Here is a 27374-nt window from a genome sequence, read left to right as displayed (position 1 = left end):
TCTAAAAATTTAACTATTTTTCACTGAGAACACATTTCTTTGTATGTTGCTTAAGAGATTTTTAAAAATATTTTCATATATTCCATAAATCCATAAAGAAAATAGTAAAATGAATACTATGCAAATAACTGAAGTTTTAGGAGCTTAATTTCCCTAAGGTCATGAAGTCCCACTTTTCATTAATGATTTGATAGAAAGCATCTTTGCTTCTTCTGCCGGCTGAGCTCACAAACCTGAGAATCTCCCTCATCTGGTCTTGTGGGGTTGTCAAAGCTCGCACAGCATTGTAGGTCTCATTTGAGATCAATCCCTCATCCATGAGCTTGTCCAGGATGGCTCTTGTATCACGTACTCCATTAATTAGAACTGTGCGATGGCGATCCACAAAATGCTGACCTGAGGCAATCAACATAAAAGCAATGCATGACAACTGCATGACCTGCCTTGGACTGTAAGCTAATTTTGTGAAAGAGAAAACAAATGACTGTATGAAGGAACATACAAGAGCAAATTTGGACTAAGACAAAATGTCTTTGTCTCTTTTTATTTGGTGCAAACAGCATCATTAGTCATATAAAACAGTGCAGTGATTACGCTGAAATTAGACATCTAGCTTCTCCGTTCACATGTGATGTGCATTGAAATGAATTACCTAAGATAAAATCTTTACCTATAGGTATGATCCTCATCCACTTCATTGACTTCCGGTCTAAGTGGTGTCCTGTTTCTGAAGACAATATTTTTTCAATCAGCAGCTGTGATTGTTGGATTTTCCATTTTTCAAAATGAATATACCACAAAACAACAAACCACAAAAACAAAAAGCTTACCATTGCACTGCCATCATTTCCAGAAGGCGTCAACATCCCAGAGGACCCTTTTAAAGCACAACAGTAAAGATGAAAGGACTAGTACACCCAAATGAGAACACATTTTTTTCTTACTGTACTTACCTTTAGTGGTATCTGGGCAGGCAGACAGGTTGGGTTTTACTTCTCCAGGTTTTGAGACATCCATCTCTGACATTTCTACTGCCACAAAATACAATGGAATGTTAATTGATTAGTGGTGTACACAGTTGCACAATAACATAAAAAAAATTCAACAGCAACTTGACATGCCAAGAAAAAAAAAAAAAAAATCCTGTTAATTTATGATGTCCATCTTACCCTTTTCTGTAGTTTTGGTCTGGATGCTAAAGGCTACAGGTCCTCTGATGGTGAATCCAAGGTAAAAGGAAACTTGACGTGGCTTCCAGAGGCTGTTTTGCAGGTTTGCATCCACTTCAATCTGTGTGCCTCCAACAGTTGCATACAGGCTGTAGTTTCGTACCACCCCTTCAACTCTGAGAAGATGTTTTTGAATCTTGGGATCTTGAAAAATCTTCTCATCGCTCCAGATGCTCTTGTCTTTTATTGCTTCTGTATCTGCCCATCCCTCAAGGACTTTTCTGTGAACAATTCTGTTCAGACCTTGACCTTTTCCAATGAAAAACAGAGGGCGACGGTACCTTGAGCGAAAGTATTTCTTATAGGAATGTTCATAAGAGCAATGCATGTGCTGGACCAATTCAGTGAGGTTGAAGACACATTTGTCTTCACTGTCTGTAGGCCAGTATAAGAGGAGGGCTAACATGTGGAGCTCAGGTGCTTCTTTTGGCTTCAGGGGTATTTTATGTCTAAATGCAGTCAAACAACTGTGTTTAGGGGGAAGCTCTACTCCTGTATTTATTAACATTATATGAGCAAGAATGTAGTTGACCAGAGCTGTTAAGGAATCTTTGCTTGAGTAGATGTCTTCCCACAGTGTAGTTATTTCTTTAAGCTTTGCTTCAGTGTATTCTTTGTCAAGGTTGGAGAGTATTCCAGCAGAGGTCTCAGCCAGGCTTTGTTTAAGTTTCTGGATGTAAGGAGCACATTCTTCTTTCACATGTCTGGGTGGGGAGTCTCCGACATATTTTGTGTAGCATTCTGAGGTGTCTCTAGCAATGTATGGGGCATCATCTTTCTTCATGTCAGGCTTTGAGTAAGTCAGGTATTTACCAAAAAAGTCACATTTTCTTTCCACCTCGTCTCTGAGGCTGTTTATCAGATCATTAAACCTGTCGAGTTTGTTGTCCCCAAGTGATTCCAGGACAGAGCACATGGACACGTTCTTTGTGAGAACTTTTCTCCAGGTTTCGTTCTGACGAACAAGAAGGTCACACAGAACGTTGCACACCTGAACGTAACCAAACTGTCCTCTGCTGTTAAAAACATGTGAGACTTTAGTCGTGCCATCCCCTTTCATGTCTGACTCACGTTCATTTTCAGCAAGTTGTTCTTCATGTTTGAAAGCTTCAATGGCCTTTGTGGCCAGTTGCAAGATCTCTCTTGGTTTGGCATCAAACTCTTTCCTCTTCAGATAGTTCAGATGGTTCTTATGGACTTGACCCAGTGTATCAGCAACAAATGAACTTTGGGGATCTCGTTTTTTTGCCTCTTTTGCCCACTTTTCTGCCTTGTTGTAGTCTTTTAGTTCTATGTAATAAACACGAGCAAGTGCTTGTGGAAAAAATGGATTTGTATCCATTTCTTTTGACGCCACTTTTAAAACTGATGCACTCTCGACATCGCCCTCCCTTTTCTGAATATCTAGAATCAGTCTAGAAAATCTTTCTTGCTCGTCTTTAATCTCTGTACTACTGTTTGGGTTCTTTTCTTTTTTCATTTCCCTTTTGGTTAACATGTCTTTGACAAAGCCAAGCAAACATTGGGGAACCTTATCGCTGCACAAACATGTCAAAAGGTTTCTTGCTGTGTCACTTCTGTTCACACCTGCCTCAGCCATCAGTTCAGTACATTGCTTTGCTATCATTGAGTGAGCCATGCAGACTCTTCTTTCAGATGTTTCGTCTTGTTGGAAGGTGACGATGAGATGACTAAAGGGCTGCATTCTCTCCTCCAGTGAAAGGTCTCCATGGTCATCATGTTTGAAGAAGTCCAGGCACTGAGACTCCAGGAGATATGAACCTGGTACATAGGCATTCAGCAGGGACAGGAAGGCAGCAAGCTGAGTCTTCTTTGGTCTGTTTTTTTTTTTTACTTTGGAGAATACTGTACATACTTGTTGGATGTAGGCTGGAGAGAAATTTGTTTGCATTATGTTAAAGCCATAGAACTGTGTGCATTTATCACTGTATTGTCTGCTGAGTTCTTTCTTTTTCTCATTGAATTTTTGTCTCTCTGTGTCAGAGAGTGCTCTTTGTAGGGCAACATGGTCACTCTGTACCACTTCATCTTTTCTCACACAGCTGAGTAAAATTGCCACAGGCATATAGACAACTACCTTCTGTTCAGCAATCGTCTTCATAATGCTATCTCGCAGTTTTTCCAGAATATGCTCATCATTCAGTAACAGCAGCACCGTGTTCTGGTGGCCTCGACTGCCTGCTGTGAAAAGGTGAACCACCTCCTTTGCAACCTTTGGGATGTCTAAGGTTGAGCCTGTTAAAACAGCACACCTGAATGTTTTCTGCAAGTCCCACAACACCTGCATGGCCAGAGTGGTTCCCCCACATCCTGACTGGTGGAACAGTTTAACCGTCGATATTCCAGGGCGGTTTCTTCTTTGACGAATTTGTTGTTCAAGTGTATCGTATCCATCTCGTTTAATAAAAGGAGTTCCAATGCCACGGTACTCTGCCTGTTCACTAATGTGAAAGTTCAACCAATCAGGTGGGGCCCCTCTGTAAAAGTTTTCCTCCGTCTGCTCGGAAAGTTTTGGATCCAAAGACACTCCTTCAAACTGATTTGCATAAAGAACATCCAAAAGTGAGAAGGAATTAACGATTTCACTCCCTAGGTAAATTTCCCCACCCTTAGCAGTGGATAAGGCTGGTCCATTTGCCATCTTGGTATTTCAGTTTCCTGTAAGTTAATGAATTAAAAAATAAAATAAAATCAACATTAGTATCTTTGTAGATTATGATTTAAAAGAGATATTTGTAAGTTTTGCTATTCCTACATAGCCAACATTAACAGTTGTTTACTTACCAGTCTAGAAAAAATGTTGTGAGTTCAGCATCTAATATTATTACTTTCTTCAGCAAGAACTGTCTTCAGTGGTGGAAAGCAACCCTCTTTGGTCGTTTCTATTTCTATCACTTCTTTTCTTCTACTTAAGCTACCTTCGGCACAATTGGCCTGTCTCATCACTTTCCGGTAACAATGGCTGAAATTCTTGGCAAGAATGATAAGTAAACAGCTGTTAATGCCAACACTGGCTATGTAGCAATAGCAAACCTTAGAAATAGTTCCTTTAAAACAAAGCAGTTAATAAAACATGATGCACAAATTAAACTACACACAGTAAGATAGAGAGGGACACCTCTGCCATCAGAGCAGGGGCGTCCCTATCTACAAGACTCTTTTGAAGACTCATCGCTTCCCAGAGCACTTCCTGTCCCAACACCTTAACACCTAGCAGCTACTATGCACTTGAACTTCTTCACTTGATCTCCTTGCATTTATTGATTAGATCAAGGACTTGGTTTTACACCAAGGTCTCCTACTGCACTGAAGCTTCAGAGTTGTTGCTCACCTGCAGGTTACTTTGGATAAAAGCATCTGCTGAATGAGTAAATGTAAAATGTAATAGGTAGCCTAGAATTAGCCTCACTGTCCCAGCTATGACAATGAAAGGTTTCTTTCGTGTTAATGAGTCAGTGATAGCAATAATATAATACTGAAAGGGACCGCTAGGAAAAGGACTACCAGTGAGAACTATGACATAACCCTAACCCTTACAGTAACACTTAACCTTGAACTAGGATTAGTTGTGTAACCACCAACAACAACTGAAAAAAGCATAAATATCTTCTCAGTGAGAACCACAGCAATATAATTTTAAATGCGTCTCATATTAACTCACAGATCTCTGCATGCCAATTTCAATCATTCCCGTCCACTCCAGACATAAGGTAAAGCTGTGGACAGTTTTTGTCACCACTCCAGCATCACAATCATTCAAGATACAGTCACAAAACTTTACAGTGTGTAGTTGCAAAATGAAGGCTGAGTTCGAAGATGGGTGTGTTCTGACCCATGAGTACAGAGTACTTCATTAATTTCTTAATTAAGTTCTCATACAGTCTATGGTACTCATGTAATAATGTTGACTACTGAGTACTCGTCCTCCTGTTTTCAATGTCAATCTTTAGATCTTTTTCTTCACGTCAGTCTTTTTTCAGTGACAGTGTTTGTACATGCTGACAGTTTCAGCATCAATGGTTTTCAGTTTCAGTTCTCTGTCACTGTATCGGAGTGGAAAGGTTTGAAGCGAGGGGCGATACAGAATACTGAAGAGAGAGAACATAACATGAAATAGGCTTAACATATGCCAGCCCAGTACCATTTGTAAAAAACTAGTAGAGAAAAACAGACTGTGGTTTGAGAGTTTCAGGTGAACTCAAGGAAGCTGCTGATATAAGTGTGCAGTCATAGCCCGGCAGCCAGAGGCTTTGGCGTGGATGCCAGGTCAGGAAGGGGGACGATCTCTCCACAGCACATCAGAATTGAAAAAAATATCCAAATATCAAAATAGCACATGTACAAAAGTAAAGTGAATAAATTGTAACACATCTGTTCAAAAGTGAATAGATGTGTTACAATTTTTCTTTATTGAAAGCTTGAATTGTTTTTTAGTCCATTTTCACTTCAATTTTTTTCAATGCCCGGACTTTTTTTCAGTGGCATTGGCTTACAGCTTTTTTCGGTGCAAGTTTTTGTTTTTTCAATTCCAAATCTTATTAATTTATTTGATTGACTCATTTATTCATTGTCAGACTCTAGAGTCACTGCCCTGTCCTAGTTTAAGTTCATTGCAATAACATGAATTGTTTTACAGTAACTGCTGTATATGTTGTTTGCAGATCCATACAGAAATTTAAATAATTTCTTACCTTTTTTCATATGATGCACAGATCTCTGAAGTTTTGTTAACATGTCCTCAGTATTCATGTCTGGTAGCTATGTACTGAACCTAGCAAGGGGGTTGGAGTTAATATAGCCACATGCCACACCCAAGGTAGGTAGGTGAAATCCGACACATAACTGTAAAACTGTGAAAAGTAATTAGTGTGTTACGATCAAACTGTTCATATGAGTCAATCAAGGCCATATTGGACATTGTGTTTGTTTTGTAATGTATATCAGATGCATATGTTATACACATGTGCATATGTTTATACAAATGCATATAGAACTAAGATAGACAAATAAAGAGATAATCCATGAAAATATCAAAGCATGCAAGAAATGTTTATCTTTTAAATCTTATTCTAAAAACATTTTATAAACTTTTAAACATTTCATTTACATAATCAGGCAGATCCTGGCAATGAAAAATGAATTGTAAAACCTTAGATAATAGAAATTGGGGATATCACATGTGTTTTGTTATTGCTGTATTATTTTGTTGTAGCAGTATACTTGTGTTTCACTGGAAATGCTTACAAGGATTTCCAGTAAAAGGTGGGGTGAGTTAATCTGATATATGAAATGTTGTTGACAGGTCATCATGCAAACGATTTAATCTTCATAAGGAAACCTAACAATCCATTCATTCACTATCGGTTACGCATCAAAACCTGTTTTTCATGTTGCTACAGAGTTGCATTAAACTTTTGTGAAACCCTGAGGGGCGTGTTGGATTGGATGTTATCAAATCTCTGTCACAGGGCTTTGCATAGATGATGATTACATAAATAGTTCACAAGTCAAGCGAGATATATAGATAATGAGGTATTGGGACAACAGTCGTACTGGACTTTTATGGCTGCTGTGCAACTGTCAGTTTGCAATTAAACAGTGCTGGACGGGAGTCCTACTAATATTACACTGATTATTTTCAAGATGAATCTCCTGGTTATTTTATTTATATTTATTATATTTGCTTTATAACAAGTAGTGAGAAATGTCCCTCACTCTAATAGTTTTGTCATTCTAATTATTAAAATAGTTATAAATATTAAAATAATTACAATGCAAAAAGCAGCAAATACTTGGGAGATGCTGGAACCATGAAACATTTGGCTTTTTTTGTTGTTCAAGAATATTTGACTTAAACATCAAAATAGCTGCCCATTAATTTTTGGTCAACTGAAAAATTGATTGAACCAACAAAAACCCCATCTCTAAACACTTGTACAATAACACTAAACATGCTTTTAGTTGTTTATCTAAAATAGTTATACTCCTCCTTCAATGCACTTATTGTCAAGTCCAGTTGGACAAAAACGTCTTCCATATATATGCAATAAAAAGTAAAGTGTCATAAAAAAAAAACTCAAATGTAGTATGTTATATTTGAATTTTGTAGTCTTTCATCCATCTTTGAAAGAAAGCAAATTCATTCAAAACAGTATAGGTTAGCAAATATATTTTAATATATAATATTTATATTCATTTTAGCACAATGACAAAATGGCATAATTTCAGTTCAGTCTCATTTAAATCATGACAAAAAGCCACATCTTTATATTTGTTTTAATAATACCTCATATCATATTTTGTTGCAGTCGTTGCAAAATAAATCCTGAAGTACTTCTTGCCCCATGAGAGGGAAACCTTAGCAAAAGTTTCTAACAGCATTGAGCCCATGGCATCCAACAGGGTTATGTTGTGAAGTGTATGTGAAAATGTAGTGATGGATGGGATGACACTCCTCATTGCATTGTTAAGCACAGTGTCACAGCCTCAAAAATCAAGTCAGTCTCTTTGTCACTGGGACAGAACCGGATCACCTCACTGTCTTGACACCAAACTCAACTGTATCCAACGGGCGTCCCATCGTTTAAGAGCAGTAAGTAAGACCAACATGAGGGTCTGGACTGACTGCGAGAAACAACCACACCTGTCACTTGCTACACCCTTTGAGAACTAAGCACATTAAAAGGCAGAATATGAGAGCACACATCCCACTGACTGACTCTCAAGGCCGCGACACACGATCAGCGCCTATGAATTAAACTCAGCAACGTTACTTGAATTAAAATGTTGAATATCTTCACATTTGATGACGTCCCTCCAGCTTAGTCCAGTTAACATCTGAAAATGAAGAATTTCATTTTATGAACAGGTAAATGCATCTTGGGGAAATCTCTGCTACTTTCAAAATCACAGATGCATCCACCCTCAATGGTAGTGAGATAATCTGTATAATATAACACAAAATTAGACTTTTCAAGCCCTGTCCTGACACCTGTGCAAAAACCTCCTTTCATGCTAAGTCAAATTGTTAGATGCCTATACAACCTCAAAGCCACCACGGGAATGTTAAACCTTCAACCACAGTGACAGATCACACCACTCCAGTTAGAAAGATCAAATTAGCGTTGAAAACACAACACTTCAAAATAGCCTCTATTGTCCACTACTGCAAAACACGCACACTTCAGAAAACATCTGATCAAGCCACAAACATTAATGTGACCATCTGAAGTAAAGATTGTTCACTACAAACATCATGAGAAATTGCTAAAAGTCAAGCATGTCATGATTTCAAGTCAATACACCCCAGCAGTTTGCAACTAAATGAAGTTGGCACTTTTACCTACAAATTTACCTACAATGTGGAAGCTTTTTGTGCATGAAATGTAAACTTTATCTGCCAAGATGAAAGGAAAGAGAAAAATCCTTTTTTTTTTTATTGTTTTTTTTTTTTTTCTATGCAGCTCCAGATAAATGTAAGTAGGTGTAGTTTAAAAAGCTTGTTCACAATATTTAGGAACACCAAACTCTATAGAAGACTCCTCCTGTAATGGTTAAAAATTGCAAATAAAAGCTGCACAACATCATCTGACAGGATCACCACATTCAGCATTCCTACCACTGACACTTTTTATCTTTTGATTACATCTCACCATTGTACAGCATTCTTGTGCAAGAACTGCCACATTCAAAATGTACAGTATATTAAGGTGTAAAAGTTCATAAAAACGTCATAGTATGGTAAGGAATAATACAAAATAGTATAGTCAGGCATAAAAATACCATAAAATGTCATGGTATAGTATGGCATATAATATAAAAAAAAAATCATATTATATTAAGGCGTAAAAGGTCACAAAAAGTCATAGTATGGTAAGGCATACAATGACAGAGTAAAATAAGGCAGAAAAATGCCAAAAACCATCGTAGTATATGGCATAAAACGTCAAAAAACATCAAAGTAAATGAAGGAATAAAAGGTCATAAAAGGTCATAAAAACGTCATAGTATATTAAGGCATAAAATTTCATAAAAATACCATAGTATGGTAAGACACACAAGGACATATTATAATAAGTCTTAGAAATGCCAAAAACATAATATGGTATGGCATAAAAATGTTAAAAAACGGTTTAGTATGGTTTAAAACGTCAAAAGACATCATAGTATATTTAGGCATAACAGGTCATAAAAACATCAGTATCAAGTATGGTAAGTCATAAAACGACATAGTATAATAAGTCATAAAAATACCAAAAAGGCCATGGTATAGTATGGCATAAAAATAAAAAAAAAACCTCATGGTATAGCATGGCATAAAAAGCATGGCGTAAAAAGTCCCTGACCTGGTTTCGAATCCACATCCTTCTCAGAGTGAGGTACCAGTCTTAACCATTGTATCATGATGCTGCCACATCATGATCTTGTAGTATTGGAAGACAAAAAAACATCATAGTATACATAATAATTAAAAAAAAAATTATAGTATATTAATGCATAAAAGGTCATAAAATCGTCATATTATGGTAAGGCATTAAACGACATAGTATATTATAGCATAAAGTATCATAAAAACATCATAGTATAGTAAGGAATAAAAATGTCATAGTACAGTAAGGCATAAAATGTCACAAAAATGTCATAGAATAGTAAGGCCTACAAACATCAGAAAATGTCCTAGTATAGTAAGGCATGAATTGTCTTAGTATAGTAAGGTATAAGATATCATGAAAACTTCCTAGTATAGTAAGGCATGAATTGTCTTAGTATAGTAAGGTATAAGATGTCATAAAAATGTCCTAGTATAGTAAGGCATAAAATGTTGAAAAATACCACATACTATAGTAAGGCACAAAAACATCAAAAAACCTCATAGTATGGTAAGGCCCACAAACATCAAAATATGTCACAGTATATTAAAATGTCTTCATATAGTACGGTATTAAAATATAAAATAAAAAATAAAGTCGATTTTTAGATTTTTAGACATAGAGAACCAACATGCAGGGGAGAGACAAGCACAGGAAAGTCAGGCAGCACAAAATCATGAGACAGGACAGGGCCTGAATTTAAGAGAAACTTGCTGCTGTTACTGCTATGAAAACGTAACTTCTGTTTGCCTATCTGTAAAAGTCACTCCATGCCACTAATTTTATTTATTCTTACTTTCAATGAATCGATTAATCACGTAGTATATGAAATGTCAAAAAATAGTGAATAACCTCACAACCTCCCAGAGTTCAAGGGGACGTGTTCCAATGTCTAGAAGTACCAAAACCCAAATATATTCAGTTTACATTGATATATAACAAAGGAAAGTAGCATTCTTTGTAATTTTTTCTTAATTATTGACTGAAAAGATTTATCAACTCTTAGAATAGTTGACAACTACTCTTCTGTCAATTGTTTTGACTCCACTAAATACCCAATAAAAGCAGTCTCAAATTTGAAAATAAGATTACAATTATCTTTTACACCAAAAATGGGTTTTATAAAATGACAGAAAAATATCAAATATTATTGAGTTTACAGAAGTATATGAATTTATATACTATTGAACAAATTTCACCTTACTCATTTAATGCATTTGAATGCGCAATACAACTGGTACAAAAACAGCCTATTAATAGATTTATTGTTGCAGAAATCAAACGTATTTTAAACTATTACCAGTTGGCTAATAAACAAACAAACAAACAAACAAAAAAATACAAGAACTCCATGACATTACTCAGAAATGTCTGTTTTTATTGTTTTTTTCATGACAAACTGAAAATACTCAAAGCATAGACAGTCATATTTTTTGCCATTCTTTGTCTAATTCTGTCTCTAAAACTACAGAGGAAAATGTAGAGAAAAAAAACAATGACACACAATTAAAATAATTCACCCCAAACCTTTTATATTTAAACTCTCAGTTTGCTCATATAAATCCATCATCCGTCATATTCCTGTCTAACCATTTAGCTGTGCAAATAAAAGAAAAAAAAATCAACAAACCTTCAATCTCCCTATTTCATATTATATATCTACCATTTACAACATCTTAGGCACATTTTGAACCCCTAGCAGCTTTGCCCAGGTTCTGGAAAGATGAGGAGAATAAATCTAATCTTGAAAGAATTACAACAACATTTAAACAACAGAATCTGTGTCTTTAAAAATGCACCAAAGTATGCCCTTTATAATTTCAGTAGGTTTGCTTAACCCATGTTGCTTAATAAAAAACATTCAATATCTACATGAAAATAAGCAATGAAACAAATACAATGGAAGATACAAAATGCATCTAAAAATTTAACTATTTTTCACTGAGAACACATTTCTTTGTATGTTGCTTAAGAGATTTTTAAAAATATTTTCATATATTCCATAAATCCATAAAGAAAATAGTAAAATGAATACTATGCAAATAACTGAAGTTTTAGGAACTTAATTTCCCTAAAGTCATGAAGTCACACTTTTCGTTAATGATTTGATAGAAAGCATCTTTGCTTCTTTTGCCGGCTGAGCTCACAAACCTGAGAATCTCCCTCATCTGGTCTTGTGGGGTTGTCAAAGCTCGTACAGCATCGTAAGTCTCATTTGAGATCAATCCCTCATCCATGAGCTTGTCCAGGATGGCTCTTGTATCATGTACTCCATTAATTAGAACTGTGCGATGGCGATCCACAAAATGCTGACCTGAAGCAATCAACATAAAAGCAATGCATGACAACTGCATGACCTGCCTTGGACTGTAAGCTAATTTTGTGAAAGAGAAAACAAATGACTGTATGAAGGAACATACAAGAGCAAATTTGGACTAAGACAAAATGTCTTTGTCTCTTTTTATTTGGTGCAAACAGCATCATTAGTCATATAAAACAGTGCAGTGATTACGCTGAAATTAGACATCTAGCTTCTCCGTTCACATGTGATGTGCATTGAAATGAATTACCTAAGATAAAATCTTTACCTATAGGTATGATCCTCATCCACTTCATTGACTTCCGGTCTAAGTGGAGTCCTGTTTCTGAAGACAATATTTTTTCAGTCAGCAGCTGTGATTGTTGGATTTTCCATTTTTCAAAATGAATAAACCACAAAACAACAAACCACAAAAACAAAAAGCTTACCATTGCACTGCCATCATTTCCAGAAGGCGTCAACATCCCAGAGGACCCTTTTAAAGCACAACAGTAAAGATGAAAGGACTAGTACACCCAAATGACAACACATTTTTTTCTTACTGTACTTACCTTTAGTGGTATCTGGGCAGGCAGACAGGTTGGGTTTTACTTCTCCAGGTTTTGAAACATCCATCTCTGACATTTCTACTGCCACAAAATACAATGGAATGTTAATTGATTAGTGGTGTACACAGTTGCACAATAACATAAAAAAAATTCAACAGCAACTTGACACGCCAAGAAAAAAAAAAAAAGAAAAAAATCCTGTTAGTTTATGATGTCCTTTATCTTACCCTTTTCTGTAGTTTTGGTCTGGATGCTAAAGGCTACAGGTCCTCTGATGGTGAATCCAAGGTAAAAGGAAACTTGACGTTGCTTCCAGAGGCTGTTTTGCAGGTTTGCATCCACTTCAATCTGTGTGCCTCCAACAGTTGCATACAGGCTGTAGTTTCGTACCACCCCTTCAACTCTGAGAAGATGTTCTTGAATCTTGGGATCTTGAAAAATCTTCTCATTGCTCCAGTTGCTCTCTTTTATTGCTTCTGTATCTGCCCATCCCTCAAGGACTTTTCTGTGAACAATTCTCTTCAGACTTTGACCTTTTCCAATGAAAAACAGAGGGCGAAGGTACCTTGAACGAAAGTATTTCTTATAGGCGTGTTCATAAGAGCAATGCATGTGCTGGACCAATTGAGTGAGGTTGAAGACACATTTGTCTTCACTGTCTGTAGGCCAGTATAAGAGGAGGGCTAACATGTGGAGCTCAGGTGCTTCTTTTGGGTTCAGGGGTATTTTATGTCTAAATGCAGTTAAACAACTGTGTTTAGGGGGGGAATCCAATCCTGTATTTATTAACATTATATGAGCAAGAATGTAGTTGACCAGAGCTGTTAAGGAATCTTTGCTTGAGTAGATTTTTTCCCACCATGTAGTTATTTCTTTAAGCTCTGCTTCAGTGTATTCTCTGTCAAGGTAGGAGAGTATTCCAGCAGAGGTCTCAGCCAGGCTTTGTTTAAGTTTCTGGATGTAAGGAGCACATTCTTCTTTCACATGTCTGGGTGGGGAGTCTCTGACATATTTGGTGTAGCAGTCTGAGGTGTCTTTAGAAATGTATGGGGCATCATCTTTCTTCATGTCAGGCTTTGAGTAAGTCAGGTATTTATCAAAAAAATCACATTTTCTTTCCACCTCGTCTCTGAGGCTGTTTATCAGATCATTAAACCTGTCGAGTTTGTTGTCTCCAAGTGATTCCAGGACAGAGCTCATGGACACGTTCTTTGTGAGAACTTTTCTCCAGGTTTCGTTCTGACGAACAAGAAGGTCAAACAGAACGTTGCAAACCTGAACGTAACCAAACTGCCCTCTGCTGTTAAAAACATGTGAGACTTTAGTCGCGCCATCCCCTTTCATGTCTGACTCACGTTCATTTTCAGCAAGTTGTTCTTCATGTTTGAAAGCTTCAATGGCCTTTGTGGCCAGTTGCAAGATATCTCTTGGTTTGGCATCAAACTCTTTCCTCTTCAGATAGTTCAGATGGTTCTTATGGACTTGACCCAGTGTATCAGCAACAAATGAACTTTGGGGATCTCGTTTTTTTGCCTCTTTTGCCCACATTTCTGCCTCGTTGTAGTCTTTTAGTTCTATGTAATAAACACGAGCAAGTGCTTGTGGAAAAAATGGATTTGTATCCATTTCTTTTGACGCCACTTTTAAAACTGATGCACTCTCGACATCGCCCTCCTTTTTCTGAATATCTAGAATCAGTCTAGAAAATCTTTCTTGCTCGTCTTTAATCTCTGTACTACTGTTTGGGTTCTCTTCTTTTTTCATTTCCCTTTTGGTTAACATGTCTTTGACAAAGCCAAGCAAACATTGGGGAACCTCGTCTCTGCACAAACACGTCAAAAGGTTTCTTGCTGTGTCACTTCTGTTCACACCTGCCTCAGCCATCAGTTCAGTACATTGCTTTGCTATCATTGAGTGAGCCATGCGGACTCTTCTTTCAGATGTTTCGTCTTGTTGGAAGGTGACGATGAGATGACTAAAGGGCTGCATTCTCTCCTCCAGTGAAAGGTCTCCATGGTCATCATGTTTGAAGAAGTCCAGGCACTGAGACTCCAGGAGATATGAACCTGGTACATAGGCATTCAGCAGGGACAGGAAGGCAGCAAGCTGAGTCTTCTTTGGTCTGTTTTTTTTTTTTACTTTGGAGAATACTGTACATACTTGTTGGATGTAGGCTGGAGAGAAATTTGTTTGCATTATGTTAAAGCCATAGAACTGTGTGCATTTATCACTGTATTGTCTGCTGAGTTCTTTCTTTTTCTCATTGAATTTTTGTCTCTCTGTGTCAGAGAGTGCTCTTTGTAGGGCAACATGGTCACTCTGTACCACTTCATCTTTTCTCACACAGCTGAGTAAAATTGCCACAGGCATATAGACAACTACCTTCTGTTCAGCAATCGTCTTCATAATGCTATCTCGCAGTTTTTCCAGAATATGCTCATCATTCAGTAACAGCAGCACCGTGTTCTGGTGGCCTCGACTGCCTGCTGTGAAAAGGTGAACCACCTCCTTTGCAACCTTTGGGATGTCTAAGGTTGAGCCTGTTAAAACAGCACACCTGAATGTTTTCTGCAAGTCCCACAACACCTGCATGGCCAGAGTGGTTCCCCCACATCCTGACTGGTGGAACAGTTTAACCGTCGATATTCCAGGGCGTTTTCTTCTTTGACGAATTTGTTGTTCAAGTGTATCGTATCCATCTCGTTTAATAAAAGGAGTTCCAATGCCACGGTACTCTGCCTGTTCACTAATGTGAAAGTTCAACCAATCAGGTGGGGCCCCTCTGTAAAAGTTTTCCTCCGTCTGCTCGGAAAGTTTTGGATCCAAAGACACTCCTTCAAACTGATTTGCATAAAGAACATCCAAAAGTGAGAAGGAATTAACGATTTCACTCCCTAGGTAAATTTCCCCACCCTTAGCAGTGGATAAGGCTGGTCCATTTGCCATCTTGGTATTTCAGTTTCCTGTAAGTTAATGAATTAAAAAATAAAATAAAATCAACATTAGTATCTTTGTAGATTATGATTTAAAAGAGATATTTGTAAGTTTTGCTATTCCTACATAGCCAACATTAACAGTTGTTTACTTACCAGTCTAGAAAAAATGTTGTGAGTTCAGCATCTAATATTATTACTTTCTTCAGCAAGAACTGTCTTCAGTGGTGGAAAGCAACCCTCTTTGGTTGTTTCTATTTGTATCACTTCTTTTCTTCTACTTAAGCTACCTTCGGCACGATTGGCCTGTCTCATCACTTTCCGGTAACAATGGCTGAAATTCTTGGCAAGAATGATAAGTAAACAGCTGTTAATGCCAACACTGGCTATGTAGCAATAGCAAACCTTAGAAATAGTTCCTTTAAAACAAAGCAGTTAATAAAACATGATGCACAAATTAAACTACACACAGTAAGATAGAGAGGGACACCTCTGCCATCAGAGCAGGGGCGTCCCTATCTACAAGACTCTTTTGAAGACTCATCGCTTCCCAGAGCACTTCCTGTCCTAACACCTTAACACCTAGCAGCTACTATGCACTTGAACTTCTTCACTTGATCTCCTTGCATTTATTGATTAGATCAAGGACTTGGTTTTACACCAAGGTCTCCTACTGCACTGAAGCTTCAGAGTTGTTGCTCACCTGCAGGTTACTTTGGATAAAAGCATCTGCTGAATGAGTAAATGTAAAATGTAATAGGTAGCCTAGAATTAGCCTCACTGTCCCAGCTATGACAATGAAAGGTTTCTTTCGTGTTAATGAGTCAGTGATAGCAATAATATAATACTGAAAGGGACCGCTAGGAAAAGGACTACCAGTGAGAACTATGACATAACCCTAACCCTTACAGTAACACTTAACCTTGAACTAGGATTAGTTGTGTAACCACCAACAACAACTGAAAAAAGCATAAATATCTTCTCAGTGAGAACCACAGCAATATAATTTTAAATGCGTCTCATATTAACTCACAGATCTCTGCATGCCAATTTCAATCATTCCCGTCCACTCCAGACATAAGGTAAAGCTGTGGACAGTTTTTGTCACCACTCCAGCATCACAATCATTCAAGATACAGTCACAAAACTTTACAGTGTGTAGTTGCAAAATGAAGGCTGAGTTCGAAGATGGGTGTGTTCTGACCCATGAGTACAGAGTACTTCATTAATTTCTTAATTAAGTTCTCATACAGTCTATGGTACTCATGTAATAATGTTGACTACTGAGTACTCGTCCTCCTGTTTTCAATGTCAATCTTTGGATCTTTTTCTTCACGTCAGTCTTTTTTCAGTGACAGTGTTTGTACATGCTGACAGTTACAGCATTAATGGTTTTCAGTTTCAGTTCTCTGTCACTGTATCGGAGTGGAAAGGTTTGAAGCGAGGGGCGATACAGAATACTGAAGAGAGAGAACATAACATGAAATAGGCTTAACATATGCCAGCCCAGTAGCATTTGTAAAAAACTAGTAGAGAAAAACAGACTGTGGTTTGAGAGTTTCAGGTGAACTCAAGAAAGCTGCTGATATAAGTGTGCAGTCATAGCCCGGCAGCCAGAGGTCAGAATTGAAAAAAATATCCAAACATCAAAATAGCACATGTACAAAAGTAAAGTGAATAAATTGTAACACATCTGTTCAAAAGTGAATAGATGTGTTACAATTTTTCTTTATTGAAAGCTTGGATTGTTCTTTAGTCTATTTTCACTTCAACTTTTTTCAATGCCCAGACTTTTTTTCAGTGGCATTGGCCTACAGCTTTTTTCGGTGCAAGTTTTTGTTTTTTCAATTCCAAATCTTATTAATTTATTTGATTGACTCATTTATTCATTGTCAGACTCTAGAGTCACTGCCCTGTCCTAGTTTAAGTTCATTGCAATAACATGAATTGTTTTACAGTAACTGCTGTATATGTTGTTTGCAGATCCATACAGAAATTTAAATAATTTCTTACCTTTTTTCATATGATGCACAGATCTCTGAAGTTTTGTTAACATGTCCTCAGTTCAGTATTCATGTCTGGTAGCTATGTACTGAACCTAGCAAGGGGGTTGGAGTTAATATAGCCACATGCCACACCCAAGGTAGGTAGGTGAAATCCGACACATAACTGTAAAACTGTGAAAAGTAATTAGTGTGTTACGATCAAACTGTTCATATGAGTCAATCAAGGCCATATTGGACATTGTGTTTGTTTTGTAATGTATATCAGATGCATATGTTATACACATGTGCATATGTTTATACAAATGCATATAGAACTAAGATAGACAAATAAAGAGATAATCCATGAAAATATCAAAGCATGCAAGAAATGTCTTATTCTAAAAACATTTTATAAACATTTAAACATTTCATTTACATAATCAGGCAGATCCTGGCAATGAAAAATGAAGTGTAAAACCTTATAGATAATAGAAAATGGGGGATGAAATTGGGGATATGACATGTGTTTTGTCATTGCTGTATTATTTTGTTGTAGCAGTATACTTGTGTTTCACTGGAAATGCTTACAAGGATTTCCAGTAAAAGGTGGGGTGAGTTAATTAGATATATGAAATGTTGTTGACAGGTCATCATGCAAACGATTTAATCTTCATAAGGAAACCTAACAATCCATTCATTCACTATCGGTTACGCATCAAAACCTGTTTTTCATGTTTCAGCAGAGTTGCATTAAACTTTTGTGAAACCCTGAGGGGCATGTTGGATTGGATGTTATCAAATCTCTGTCACAGGGCTTTGCATAGATGATGATTACATAAATAGTTCACAAGTCAAGCGAGATATATAGATAATGAGGTATTGGGACAACAGTCGTACTGGACCTTTATGGCTGCTGTGCAACTGTCAGTTTGCAATTAAACAGCACTGGAGGGAGTCCTACAAATATTACACTGATTATTTTCAAGATGAATCTCCTGGTTATTTTATTTAAATTTTATTATATTTGCTTTATAACAAGTAGTGAGAAATGTCCCTCACTCTAATAGTTTTGTAATTCTAATTATCAAAATATAAACCATATATATATAAATATAAAATATTAAATTATTACAATGCAAAAAGCAGCAAATACTTGGAGATGCTGGAACCATGAAACATTTGGCTTTTTTTTTTTTTGTTCAAGAATATTTGACTTAAACATCAAAATAGCTGCCAATTAATTTTTGGTCAACTGAAAAATTGATTGAACCAACAAAAACCCCATCTTTAAACACTTGTACAATAACACCAAAACATGCTTTTAGTTGTTTATGTAAAATAGTTATACTCCTCCTTCAATGCACTTATTGTCAAGTCCAGTTGGTAAAAAACGTCTTCCATATAAATGCAATAAAAATTGATAAAAGTACATTTTCCTGTGAAATTAAGTGGACTATAAGTAAAGTGTCATGAAAAAAAAAACTCAAATGTACTATGTTATATTTGAATTTTGTAGTCTTTCATCCGTCTTTGAAAGAAAGCAAATTCAGGCAAAACAGTATAGGTTAGCAAATATATTTTAATATATAATATTTATATTCATTTTAGCACAATGACAAAATGGCATAATTTCAGTTCAGTCTCATTTAAATCATGACAAAAAGCCACATCTTTATATTTGTTTTAATAATACCTCATATCATATTTTGTTGCAGTCGTTGCAAAATAAATCCTGAAGTACTTCTTGCCCCATGAGAGGGAAACCTTAGCAAAAGTTTCTAACAGCATTGAGCCCATGGCATCCAACAGGGTTATGTTGTGAAGTGTATGTGAAAATGTAGTGATGGATGGGATGACACTCCTCATTGCATTGTTAAGCACAGTGTCACAGCCTCAAAAATCAAGTCAGTCTCTTTGTCACTGGGACAGAACCGGATCACCTCACTGTCTTGACACCAAACTCAACTGTATCCAACGGGCGTCCCATCGTTTAAGAGCAGTAAGTAAGACCAACATGAGGGTCTGGACTGACTGCGAGAAACAACCACACCTGTCACTTGCTACACCCTTTGAGAACTAAGCACATTAAAAGGCAGAATATGAGAGCAAACATCCCACTGACTGACTCTCAAGGCCGCGACACACGATCAGCGCCTATGAATTAAACTCAGCAACGTTACTTGAATTAAAATGTTGAATATCTTCACATTTGATGACGTCCCTCCAGCTTAGTCCAGTTAACATCTGAAAATGAAGAATTTCCTTTTATGAACAGGTAAATGCATCTTGGGAAAATCTCTGCTACTTTCAAAATCACAGATGCATCCACCCTCAATGGTAGTGAGATAATCTGTATAATATAACACAAAATTAGACTTTTCAAGTCCTGTCCTGACATCTGTGCAAAAACCTCCTTTCATGCTAAGTCAAATTGTTAGATGCCTATACAACCTCAAAGCCACCACGGGAATGTCTTTCAGCTTCACGTTAAACCTTCAACCACAGTGACGGATCACACCACTCCAGTTAGAAAGATCAAATTAGCGTTGAAAACACAACACTTCAAAATAGCCTCTATTGTCCACTACTGCAAAACACGCACACTTCAGAAAACATCTGATCTAGCCACAAACATTAATGTGACCATCTGAAGTAAAGATTGTTCACTACAAACATCATGAGAAATTGCTAAAAGTCAAGCATGTCATGATTTCAAGTCAATACACCCCAGCAGTTTGCAACTAAATGAAGTTGGCACTTTTACCTACAAATTTACCTACAATGTGGAAGCTTTTTGTGTGCATGAAATGTAAACTTTATCTGCCAAAATGAAATGAAAGAGAAAAATACTTTTTTTAATTGTTTTTTTTCTTTTTTTGCTGTGCAGCTCCAGATAAATGTAAGTAGGTGTAGTTAAAAAGCTTGTTCACAATATTTAGGAACACCAAACTCTATAGAAGACTCCTCCTGTGATGGTTAAAAATTGCAAATAAAAGCTGCACAACATCACCTGACAGGATCACCACACATTCAGCATTCCTACCACTGACACTTTTTATCTTTTGATTACATCTCACCATTGTACAGCATTCTTGTGCAAGAACTGCCACATTCAAAATGATCCTAAACTAGCTGCTGATACCACACATACCAGAGATGTTTCCCAAACTATGAACCTACATATTTCGCTCTACAACAGCAGCTACAACCCCAAAACGATTCTTCACACTACTCTACCCAGCACTGATACTATCAACGTCTTCACTATCACTTCATCCATACCCCGTTTAACATTCAGACTTCAAAAATAAAAATAGCTAATAAAACAGCAGAGCATTGAGTGTTCAATATTAAATAGATAAACAGTGTAAAAATAAATAAGCCAATCACAGCTCCCTAGCCTCTCTTATGCTAGCAAGCTCAGCAACTGCTTTTCCAAATTTAGCTAGTTAGCTCGTGTCAGCTAGGGCAAAAACAACGCTCAAGTTATTCTGATTAAACTAAGTAGAAGCTGCTGCTGCAAATAAACACAGTAACCTTTTCTTTAACCTCTTCTTTTTTTGCAGCTACATAACTAGGCTAAGTTGTTCAGGAGTATTAACTAACTTTAGTCGGCTAGAGCTTTACTAGCTGGTTAGCTACCTTGGAAGGTAGCCAGGCCTTGTAATGCTAAATAAAAGGTTCATTATCACAATACATTAATTGCTCAATTGATCATTATACACAATTATTAACAATTATAACAACTACTTATTCATGTCACTATTTATTAGTATTTAATATAGAACACTTTGGGGCTCCATACAAATCTAGACTGCTTATTGTTCACATGAAGGTTGTCAGTTGCCTGATTTTTAGACCCAATTTGTTGTCTACAATCTCTTGTAGATTGAGAACATACTTTTCATGAAAACACTGCTAAAGATGTGGAAATAAAAGTACTGAGATGAAAACTATTTGTTTCAATTGCTCTCAAAAGACTAAAAATCAGTGATGAACATTTCTTGAACTTTCTACGTGCACCTAGCCAAACATTTTAAGACTCTATCCTCTTTAAAATTCCTGCTCTTGGTGCAATGTGCATGTGACATCATGTCTTATATGAACAAAATGGCAGATTATGATTCTGTGACCATGTTTATCTTTTGTCATGATTTGGAAACTCTCTGAATAAAAATCATTTTACAAGCAGTGACCACGACACATCTGATCAAATACAACACAGTAAAACATAATATGTTACATATCAGTAAATACAATGAAATGAATATCTTTTTTTTTTTGTTGTTGTTGTAAAATAATCACCAAAAGCCGAAACAGCAAAACATAAATGAAGAGAATAACATGAATTATAAAAGTGTTGATGCGTGGCCTGCTTAACATTAGATAAGCACGATGTTTTCATCCCCTTGATTTGTTTCCTGTTAGTAAAACAAAATCAGGGCATGTGAAAACAACAATATATAGGCATTAAATAAATTAATCAATTTCAAAACAAACACAGTGATATATATTCAAAATACATATTTACAACCTAATAAAATGGAAAAACAAAAAAGAAACAGTTTTATCCTTAAGGGGAGAATGATACTCTTGTTTGAATGAAATTTAATTGACTGTTAGCATCACTTGCTGAATACCTTCACACAATATCTGCCTCTTCATTTCATCTATACCCATATATTGGTTATAATCAGGTATTCACCGTAAATACATCTATATTTTAGTAGGTCTATACTTTGCAGCATTTACTAAGTTGATATGTACTTGGTACATGGAAATCCAAATTCTGACATCATTTTTGACTGATATGTCGATATATTATGTGCCGATGGCTACAGAGGAAAACACTAAACAATGCCAAAACATAGAATCTGCTTGGTGACGAAGTTGTGGGGCTGTGCCACATGGTGACATTGACGGGCGTTGACTTTAGAGGAGGATGAAGCAGGAAGTCGATGTAAATAAAATTAAATAAAATAAAATAAGGGGGTTGCAGCACAGCCATAATTTGATGCCGACAGAAATTTTAAACACTCCAGTGAATAACCTGAATGAAACATCTCCACTTAAGCTCCGATCAGGAGTGTCTTAGAGCATCCTGCAGTTGGCTTTTTTTTTCTTTCTTTTTTTTTTTTTGTTGTTGATGTTTACAGATATTGAATCGACAATCCTACTGTCAAACTACTGACAAACTACCACACAATTGCTAACATGAGTCCATTGCCTACTGAAATTCTGAGAGAAGAAGAAAGAAAAAATTAAAAAATTAAAAGTCACTTGGTCACATACATCTAAATTCACAAGTTGCTATTTAAAAAGCATTTAAAATAAAAAGAAAGAGAAACAAAATACAATGGCCCAAATCCTCCCTTGCTGATATTTTGTGCGAAAATGGAAACATGCTGAAATCTTGGGAGGAAAAAAAAAAAATCTTTATTTTGGTTTGTAGAATTACCAAAGCTGGAATTGGTGAATGACAATCCAACATTTATGGTCAGTAATCACATCCATTTTAACACTGGGAAAGACCATTGCCCACAGGTCATAGCAGTGAGTACAACTGCCTCCCTTTTGCCTGACAAGATGCTTTCAGTTCAGCCCTGTGATCGATGTTGTGATCCCAGTTCGCGTTCAATAGGCTCAAGGTTACAGGAAGGCAGCTACCGCTTCACTTAGGGTCCGGCCTAGCGAGGGATAGTCTGGGCGCTGAAGGGAAAATCCACCCAGGAAATACTTCGACACTGTCATGTATCATCAATTTGATGTATGTACCTGGAGATATTTTATGATGAAGTGTTGGATTATTTTTTATATGACTGAATTTGAAATAAGCCCCCTCTCTCTGAGGACAAAAACTTAATGGTTGATTTTGTGGAAGAATAAAACAAAAGTTTGACTAAACTCAGATGTGGCTTCACAGATAAACAGGAACAAGAGTTGGACAGCTAATGACTCTGTAAGGCTGCACTTAGACACAGTGGTGCAGCGAGTTGAACCCTAACTTATCCTCAGGGGACCATGAATGTGTGCACCAAATTTCATGCCAATCAATCCAACAGTTGTTAAAATATTTCAGTCCAGACCAAAATGGTTGATCAATTGAAAACAGTGTGTGCCATTCACAATAACATCTACCACTCTGTGGAGGAAATGCAAAACAGGCTCGGCTTAATTCAAAGTATGACAGTGTTAAAGTATTTAAGGGTAGACTATTCCTTTAACAATACCATAAAAAGCTTGATCTGGCCAACATTAACTGGATGTTTTATGCAAAGACAAACACGTCCACTGTTTGTAAACTATCAAACCTTGCCATACATGTTCAGGCATTAAAGGACTATTGAATGTTTTAGTTATGTAAGACTTGGCTTGCAAAAGAGTAAAATGTGAGTCATACAGTATAGTTGGTCTAACGAGTTTTCTTTTTTTAATCCCTCCAGTTTGAAACAATAAACATTGCTCGACAAGCATTTATTTCCTTCTCTGAAACAACATACTTTGAATTCCTCTTCTCAAGTGCCACCTCACCGAGCACATCCGTCATACAAACTCAAACTCAAGAATATCAGGATCGTGTCAAACACCCTGACTCGTCACCATTAAAGAGCTCAGTTCTTAAGATTTAAGTGATTGGTTTGGGAGGGTATGTTACAGTGCAGTTTTCCTACAGACATAAATGCATAGGATACAAATCAGTCCAACACTACAATATACGGCGAGCAATACAAAAGAAAAAGAAGACGGATCACAGAAACTGTGATCGAAACAAAAGTCTTGGTCATTGGCACTGGGGTTGGTGGGGGGGGGTAGCGGGCCTGGGATAAATGATTAGTCATACACTGATAGATTTTTATGTTGTTTTTTTGATCCTACAGCTTCGAGGACAACAAAGACGGGGGTGGGGGTCTAGAAATAGATCCACACAGACATTCTGTACACACCAACACTGAAGTCCTTAGCAAATTTCAGAATAAAAGTAGCAACGCTCTCTTTAAAAGTGAGAGCCGCTTTGATTAACTTGACGTGTGCGTCGGCGTCTGTCTCCGCTTCACACACAATCTCTCACAGTCGTGAAAAAAATTTCGGGGTAAACACAAAGTCTGCTAAGGCGTCTTCGCGGGGATAAAAGAGACACAGTGTTCAAAAGAGCAGTTATTATAGTTTAGTTTCAACAGTCTTGCTAGCTATTGTGTTGGTGCATGGCGGGAATGGCATAGTCAGCGGGTTATGAGCCGTCCTGTGCATTATAGATCCTTGTCACAATCTATTTTATGTACAGTTTATTAAAGGACATGGTTTATTATTATCGCATGCCGTGGTTTTCTTTTTGACATTTCATCCTTTTATTTTTTCCAACTTTGATCTGCACTTATTTTTTATTTTATTTTATTTTTTTATCTCCAGAGGCTTTAGTTTGTCTTTCATTCAAACTAGAAGAGAAGAACTCACATTCAGGTCAGTTATTTTCTGTGAAACAAATGAAATGGCAACAAACGGGTGAAAGAAAGTTTAGTATTTGTCTTTTTATGTGTCACGAAACACAACATGTTCACGCTGTAAATATAATATCCGATATACTCTCTCAAAATATACTTTAATATTCTGAAATAGATGTACTTTAGTGCTCGCTATGTGTGTTTTCTCCAATTAATTTGTTCACAGAGAGACTGAAGTTTCAGATTAGATTAAGGTTAGGTTGAAAGTCTTTAGACATGGTGAAACTGAACATACAGTGGAAAGTTCGCTCTTCTATGGGATACACACTGCAGGTCAATATATTATTTCTGCTATATTTTTTCTCGTAATATATTATTTGTATATTTACATCTCTAACCAGCTCATACAGCAAGACTTTCACGCTAACTGGTCCTTTTGATGTAAAGAAAACCTACGGACAGGGAGCGTCCATGGTATAGAAATAACTGCTATAACTTTCCCATCTTAATATTTTATTTAAATAACTCTTACTATGATTATAAGCTTAAGTCAAATATTGTTTTTTCATATGAAAATCAACTTTAAATATCTTCCTCTACAATATTTATAATTTTTTTGCCCTTAAAACATGATACAATTATCTGCGTAAGAGTAAAGGGAATGCATACAGAGCCTCACACTGAGGAAAAGTGACTGCCTGATCCTTTAAGTTTGACATTAAGTTTTGTTTCAATTACAGCGACCTCATGGTATAATGATTTATTGACTATACGGGCTTTACAGGAAGAGTTAGACATTTGGGGACACATATGCTTATTGGCTTCCTTCCTGAGAATTTGTTGAGAAGATGCCGCTGTGTGATGAATACATGAAGCTACATCCAGCGGCGGGTTAGCTTCCTTTATCATAAAGACTGCAAACAGGTGGAAACAGCTAGCTTGGCTCTGTCAAAAGCTAACGACGTCCATCTACAAGCCAGTTAACACAACACATCTCATTTATTTAAACCGTACAAAAATCAAAATGTAACAACGAGAGTAGCCAGACTAGCTTCACCGTTTACTATATTTATGCTAACCCTCTGCTAACTGTAGCTTATACTTAGCTGTATAAACAGAAAGACATTAGCGCGGTTTCAAATATTCCCATCTAAGTCACAAGCAAGAAAGCAAATAAGCAAATTTCCCAAACACACCGGAACAAATATGCAGCTATACACTGAAACACTGTCATAGTAAGATTAGTTTTACTTACTTAGTTTTTTGCTAAGTATTAACTTCAGTTTTTAAAATTGCTTTTGATCATGTAAACTATGTATTAACATGTTTTAGTTTAATTTTGTCTCCAGATAGTAGTTTTCAGTCTGTCAGTTTCATTTTGAACATTCAAGGTGAAGTAAAAAAAAAAATAAAACAATAAAAGCACTGCTGAATTCTGTTAGTCATAATAATGTATCACTGTACATGAAATATGTACCTGTCAGTTCACCTGTCATCTTTCTGAACTTTTCAGAATTTCTGAAAGAATAAAACTTTAACAGTCTCATTTTGTTGTTAAGATTTTTAAGCAGGGTTTGTGGTTTTAAATTCAAAATGGTTGGATATCTTTTAACTATAACAGCCTTGACTGATGTGAACTCACACACACTCACAGAATGTTACATTAACACAGCATCACAGATTGAACAGTGTTTACAGATTACACTCATTGTGAACTGACCCACTCAGCGTTTGAATCGAGGGTAGACTTTGGCTCTATCTCTCTCTCTCTCTCTCTCTCTCTCTCTCTCGCCCACACACATACACTGTCGGTCTCCAGATTTCTTCGTCTATTGTCTTTTTTTTTTTTCCCCCGCAGCTTCCCGTCTCTCCTCAGCTTGGGAAGAGGCTGCATCGCTACGATCTGATTGGTTGACTTTGTAGGTGGCTGCCTGCGTGGTTCAGTGCCGTGGCAAGTGTTAGTGCAGGGAGGAGGGGGCAGGGCTGGGTGTGTGTGTGTATGTGTTATCTGTATGTGTGTGTGTGTATGTATGCATGTAAGTATGTCTGTGTGTGCGGGGTGTGAGAGGGGTTGGTGAAGCGGGGGAGGGATGGGGTTGGTCAGAAATGGTTGGTCGGTTGATTAGAGTGCCAGGAGTGAAGAAATCAAGGTGCAAAGATCAGGGCTGAGGGTCGCGACCTCACACTTTTTTAGGGGGCGGGGCCAACTTGATGATCTCATCTTCAGAGGGCTGGCGGATGATGTCTTTTTTTTTGGGGATGGGGGTTGAAAAAGAGGGTAGAGGGAGAAAGAGAAAAACAGAAATCATTAGAAACCTGTACTTTAAACATAGAGAGTTGTAGCCATTAAACCCAGTTTAGCATCTGTAGCTCTCTGTCTCCTTAAAAATCAGTCATTCAGGGTGTCATTATATCAAACCCCATGCAACTCCTCCTGTGGAAAACCACTTTCACTGGGTGCAGCATTAAATCTCGATCTTTTCATTCTTTATTTAAACTCAAAAGGACACGATGATCTGAATAATTTCCT

The 27374-nt window shown here is 36.9% G+C and overlaps 3 protein-coding genes across 5 annotated transcripts in view; all 3 read right to left on the bottom strand.

The window, feature by feature from the left end:
• Nucleotides 1-381: 381 nt before the first annotated feature.
• Nucleotides 382-6000, bottom strand: LOC130164890 (sterile alpha motif domain-containing protein 9-like). Its single transcript, XM_056369884.1, has 5 exons — nt 5942-6000; nt 1170-3908; nt 831-1028; nt 671-727; nt 382-396 (listed from the first exon to the last, which is right to left on the bottom strand). Exons 2-3 carry the CDS (start codon nt 3889-3891, stop codon nt 844-846), a joined length of 2907 nt encoding a protein of 968 aa, XP_056225859.1. The 5' UTR covers nt 3892-3908; nt 5942-6000; the 3' UTR covers nt 382-396; nt 671-727; nt 831-843.
• Nucleotides 6001-11798: 5798 nt separating this feature from the next.
• On the bottom strand, nt 11799-17499 carry LOC130164090 (sterile alpha motif domain-containing protein 9-like). 3 transcript variants are annotated; one of them, XM_056368516.1, is made up of 6 exons: nt 17434-17499; nt 12715-15450; nt 12491-12568; nt 12368-12414; nt 12208-12264; nt 11799-11933 (listed from the first exon to the last, which is right to left on the bottom strand). In XM_056368516.1, exons 2-5 carry the CDS (start codon nt 15431-15433, stop codon nt 12247-12249), a joined length of 2862 nt encoding a protein of 953 aa, XP_056224491.1. In that variant the 5' UTR covers nt 15434-15450; nt 17434-17499; the 3' UTR covers nt 11799-11933; nt 12208-12246. The 3 variants fall into 3 exon arrangements, with proteins under 3 accessions (XP_056224491.1, XP_056224493.1, XP_056224492.1); XM_056368518.1 differs by having other exon boundaries at nt 12491-12565; XM_056368517.1 differs by lacking the exon at nt 17434-17499 and adding an exon at nt 15577-15661.
• Nucleotides 17500-18964: 1465 nt separating this feature from the next.
• The window catches only part of LOC130164103 (astrocytic phosphoprotein PEA-15), a 51067-nt gene continuing 42657 nt past the window's right edge, over nt 18965-27374 (bottom strand). Inside the window, exon 4 of the mRNA XM_056368542.1 lies at nt 18965-27089. Coding sequence (XP_056224517.1) covers nt 27025-27089 — 65 coding nt within the window. The 3' untranslated portion in view covers nt 18965-27024. The remainder of the gene's footprint in view (nt 27090-27374) is intronic.

This window comes from Seriola aureovittata, chromosome 23, assembly GCF_021018895.1.
Source record: "Seriola aureovittata isolate HTS-2021-v1 ecotype China chromosome 23, ASM2101889v1, whole genome shotgun sequence".
Lineage (NCBI taxonomy): Eukaryota > Metazoa > Chordata > Actinopteri > Carangiformes > Carangidae > Seriola > Seriola aureovittata.
The sequence above is the reverse complement of the archived record's forward strand: the minus strand, read 5'-3'. Positions and strand labels throughout refer to the sequence as shown.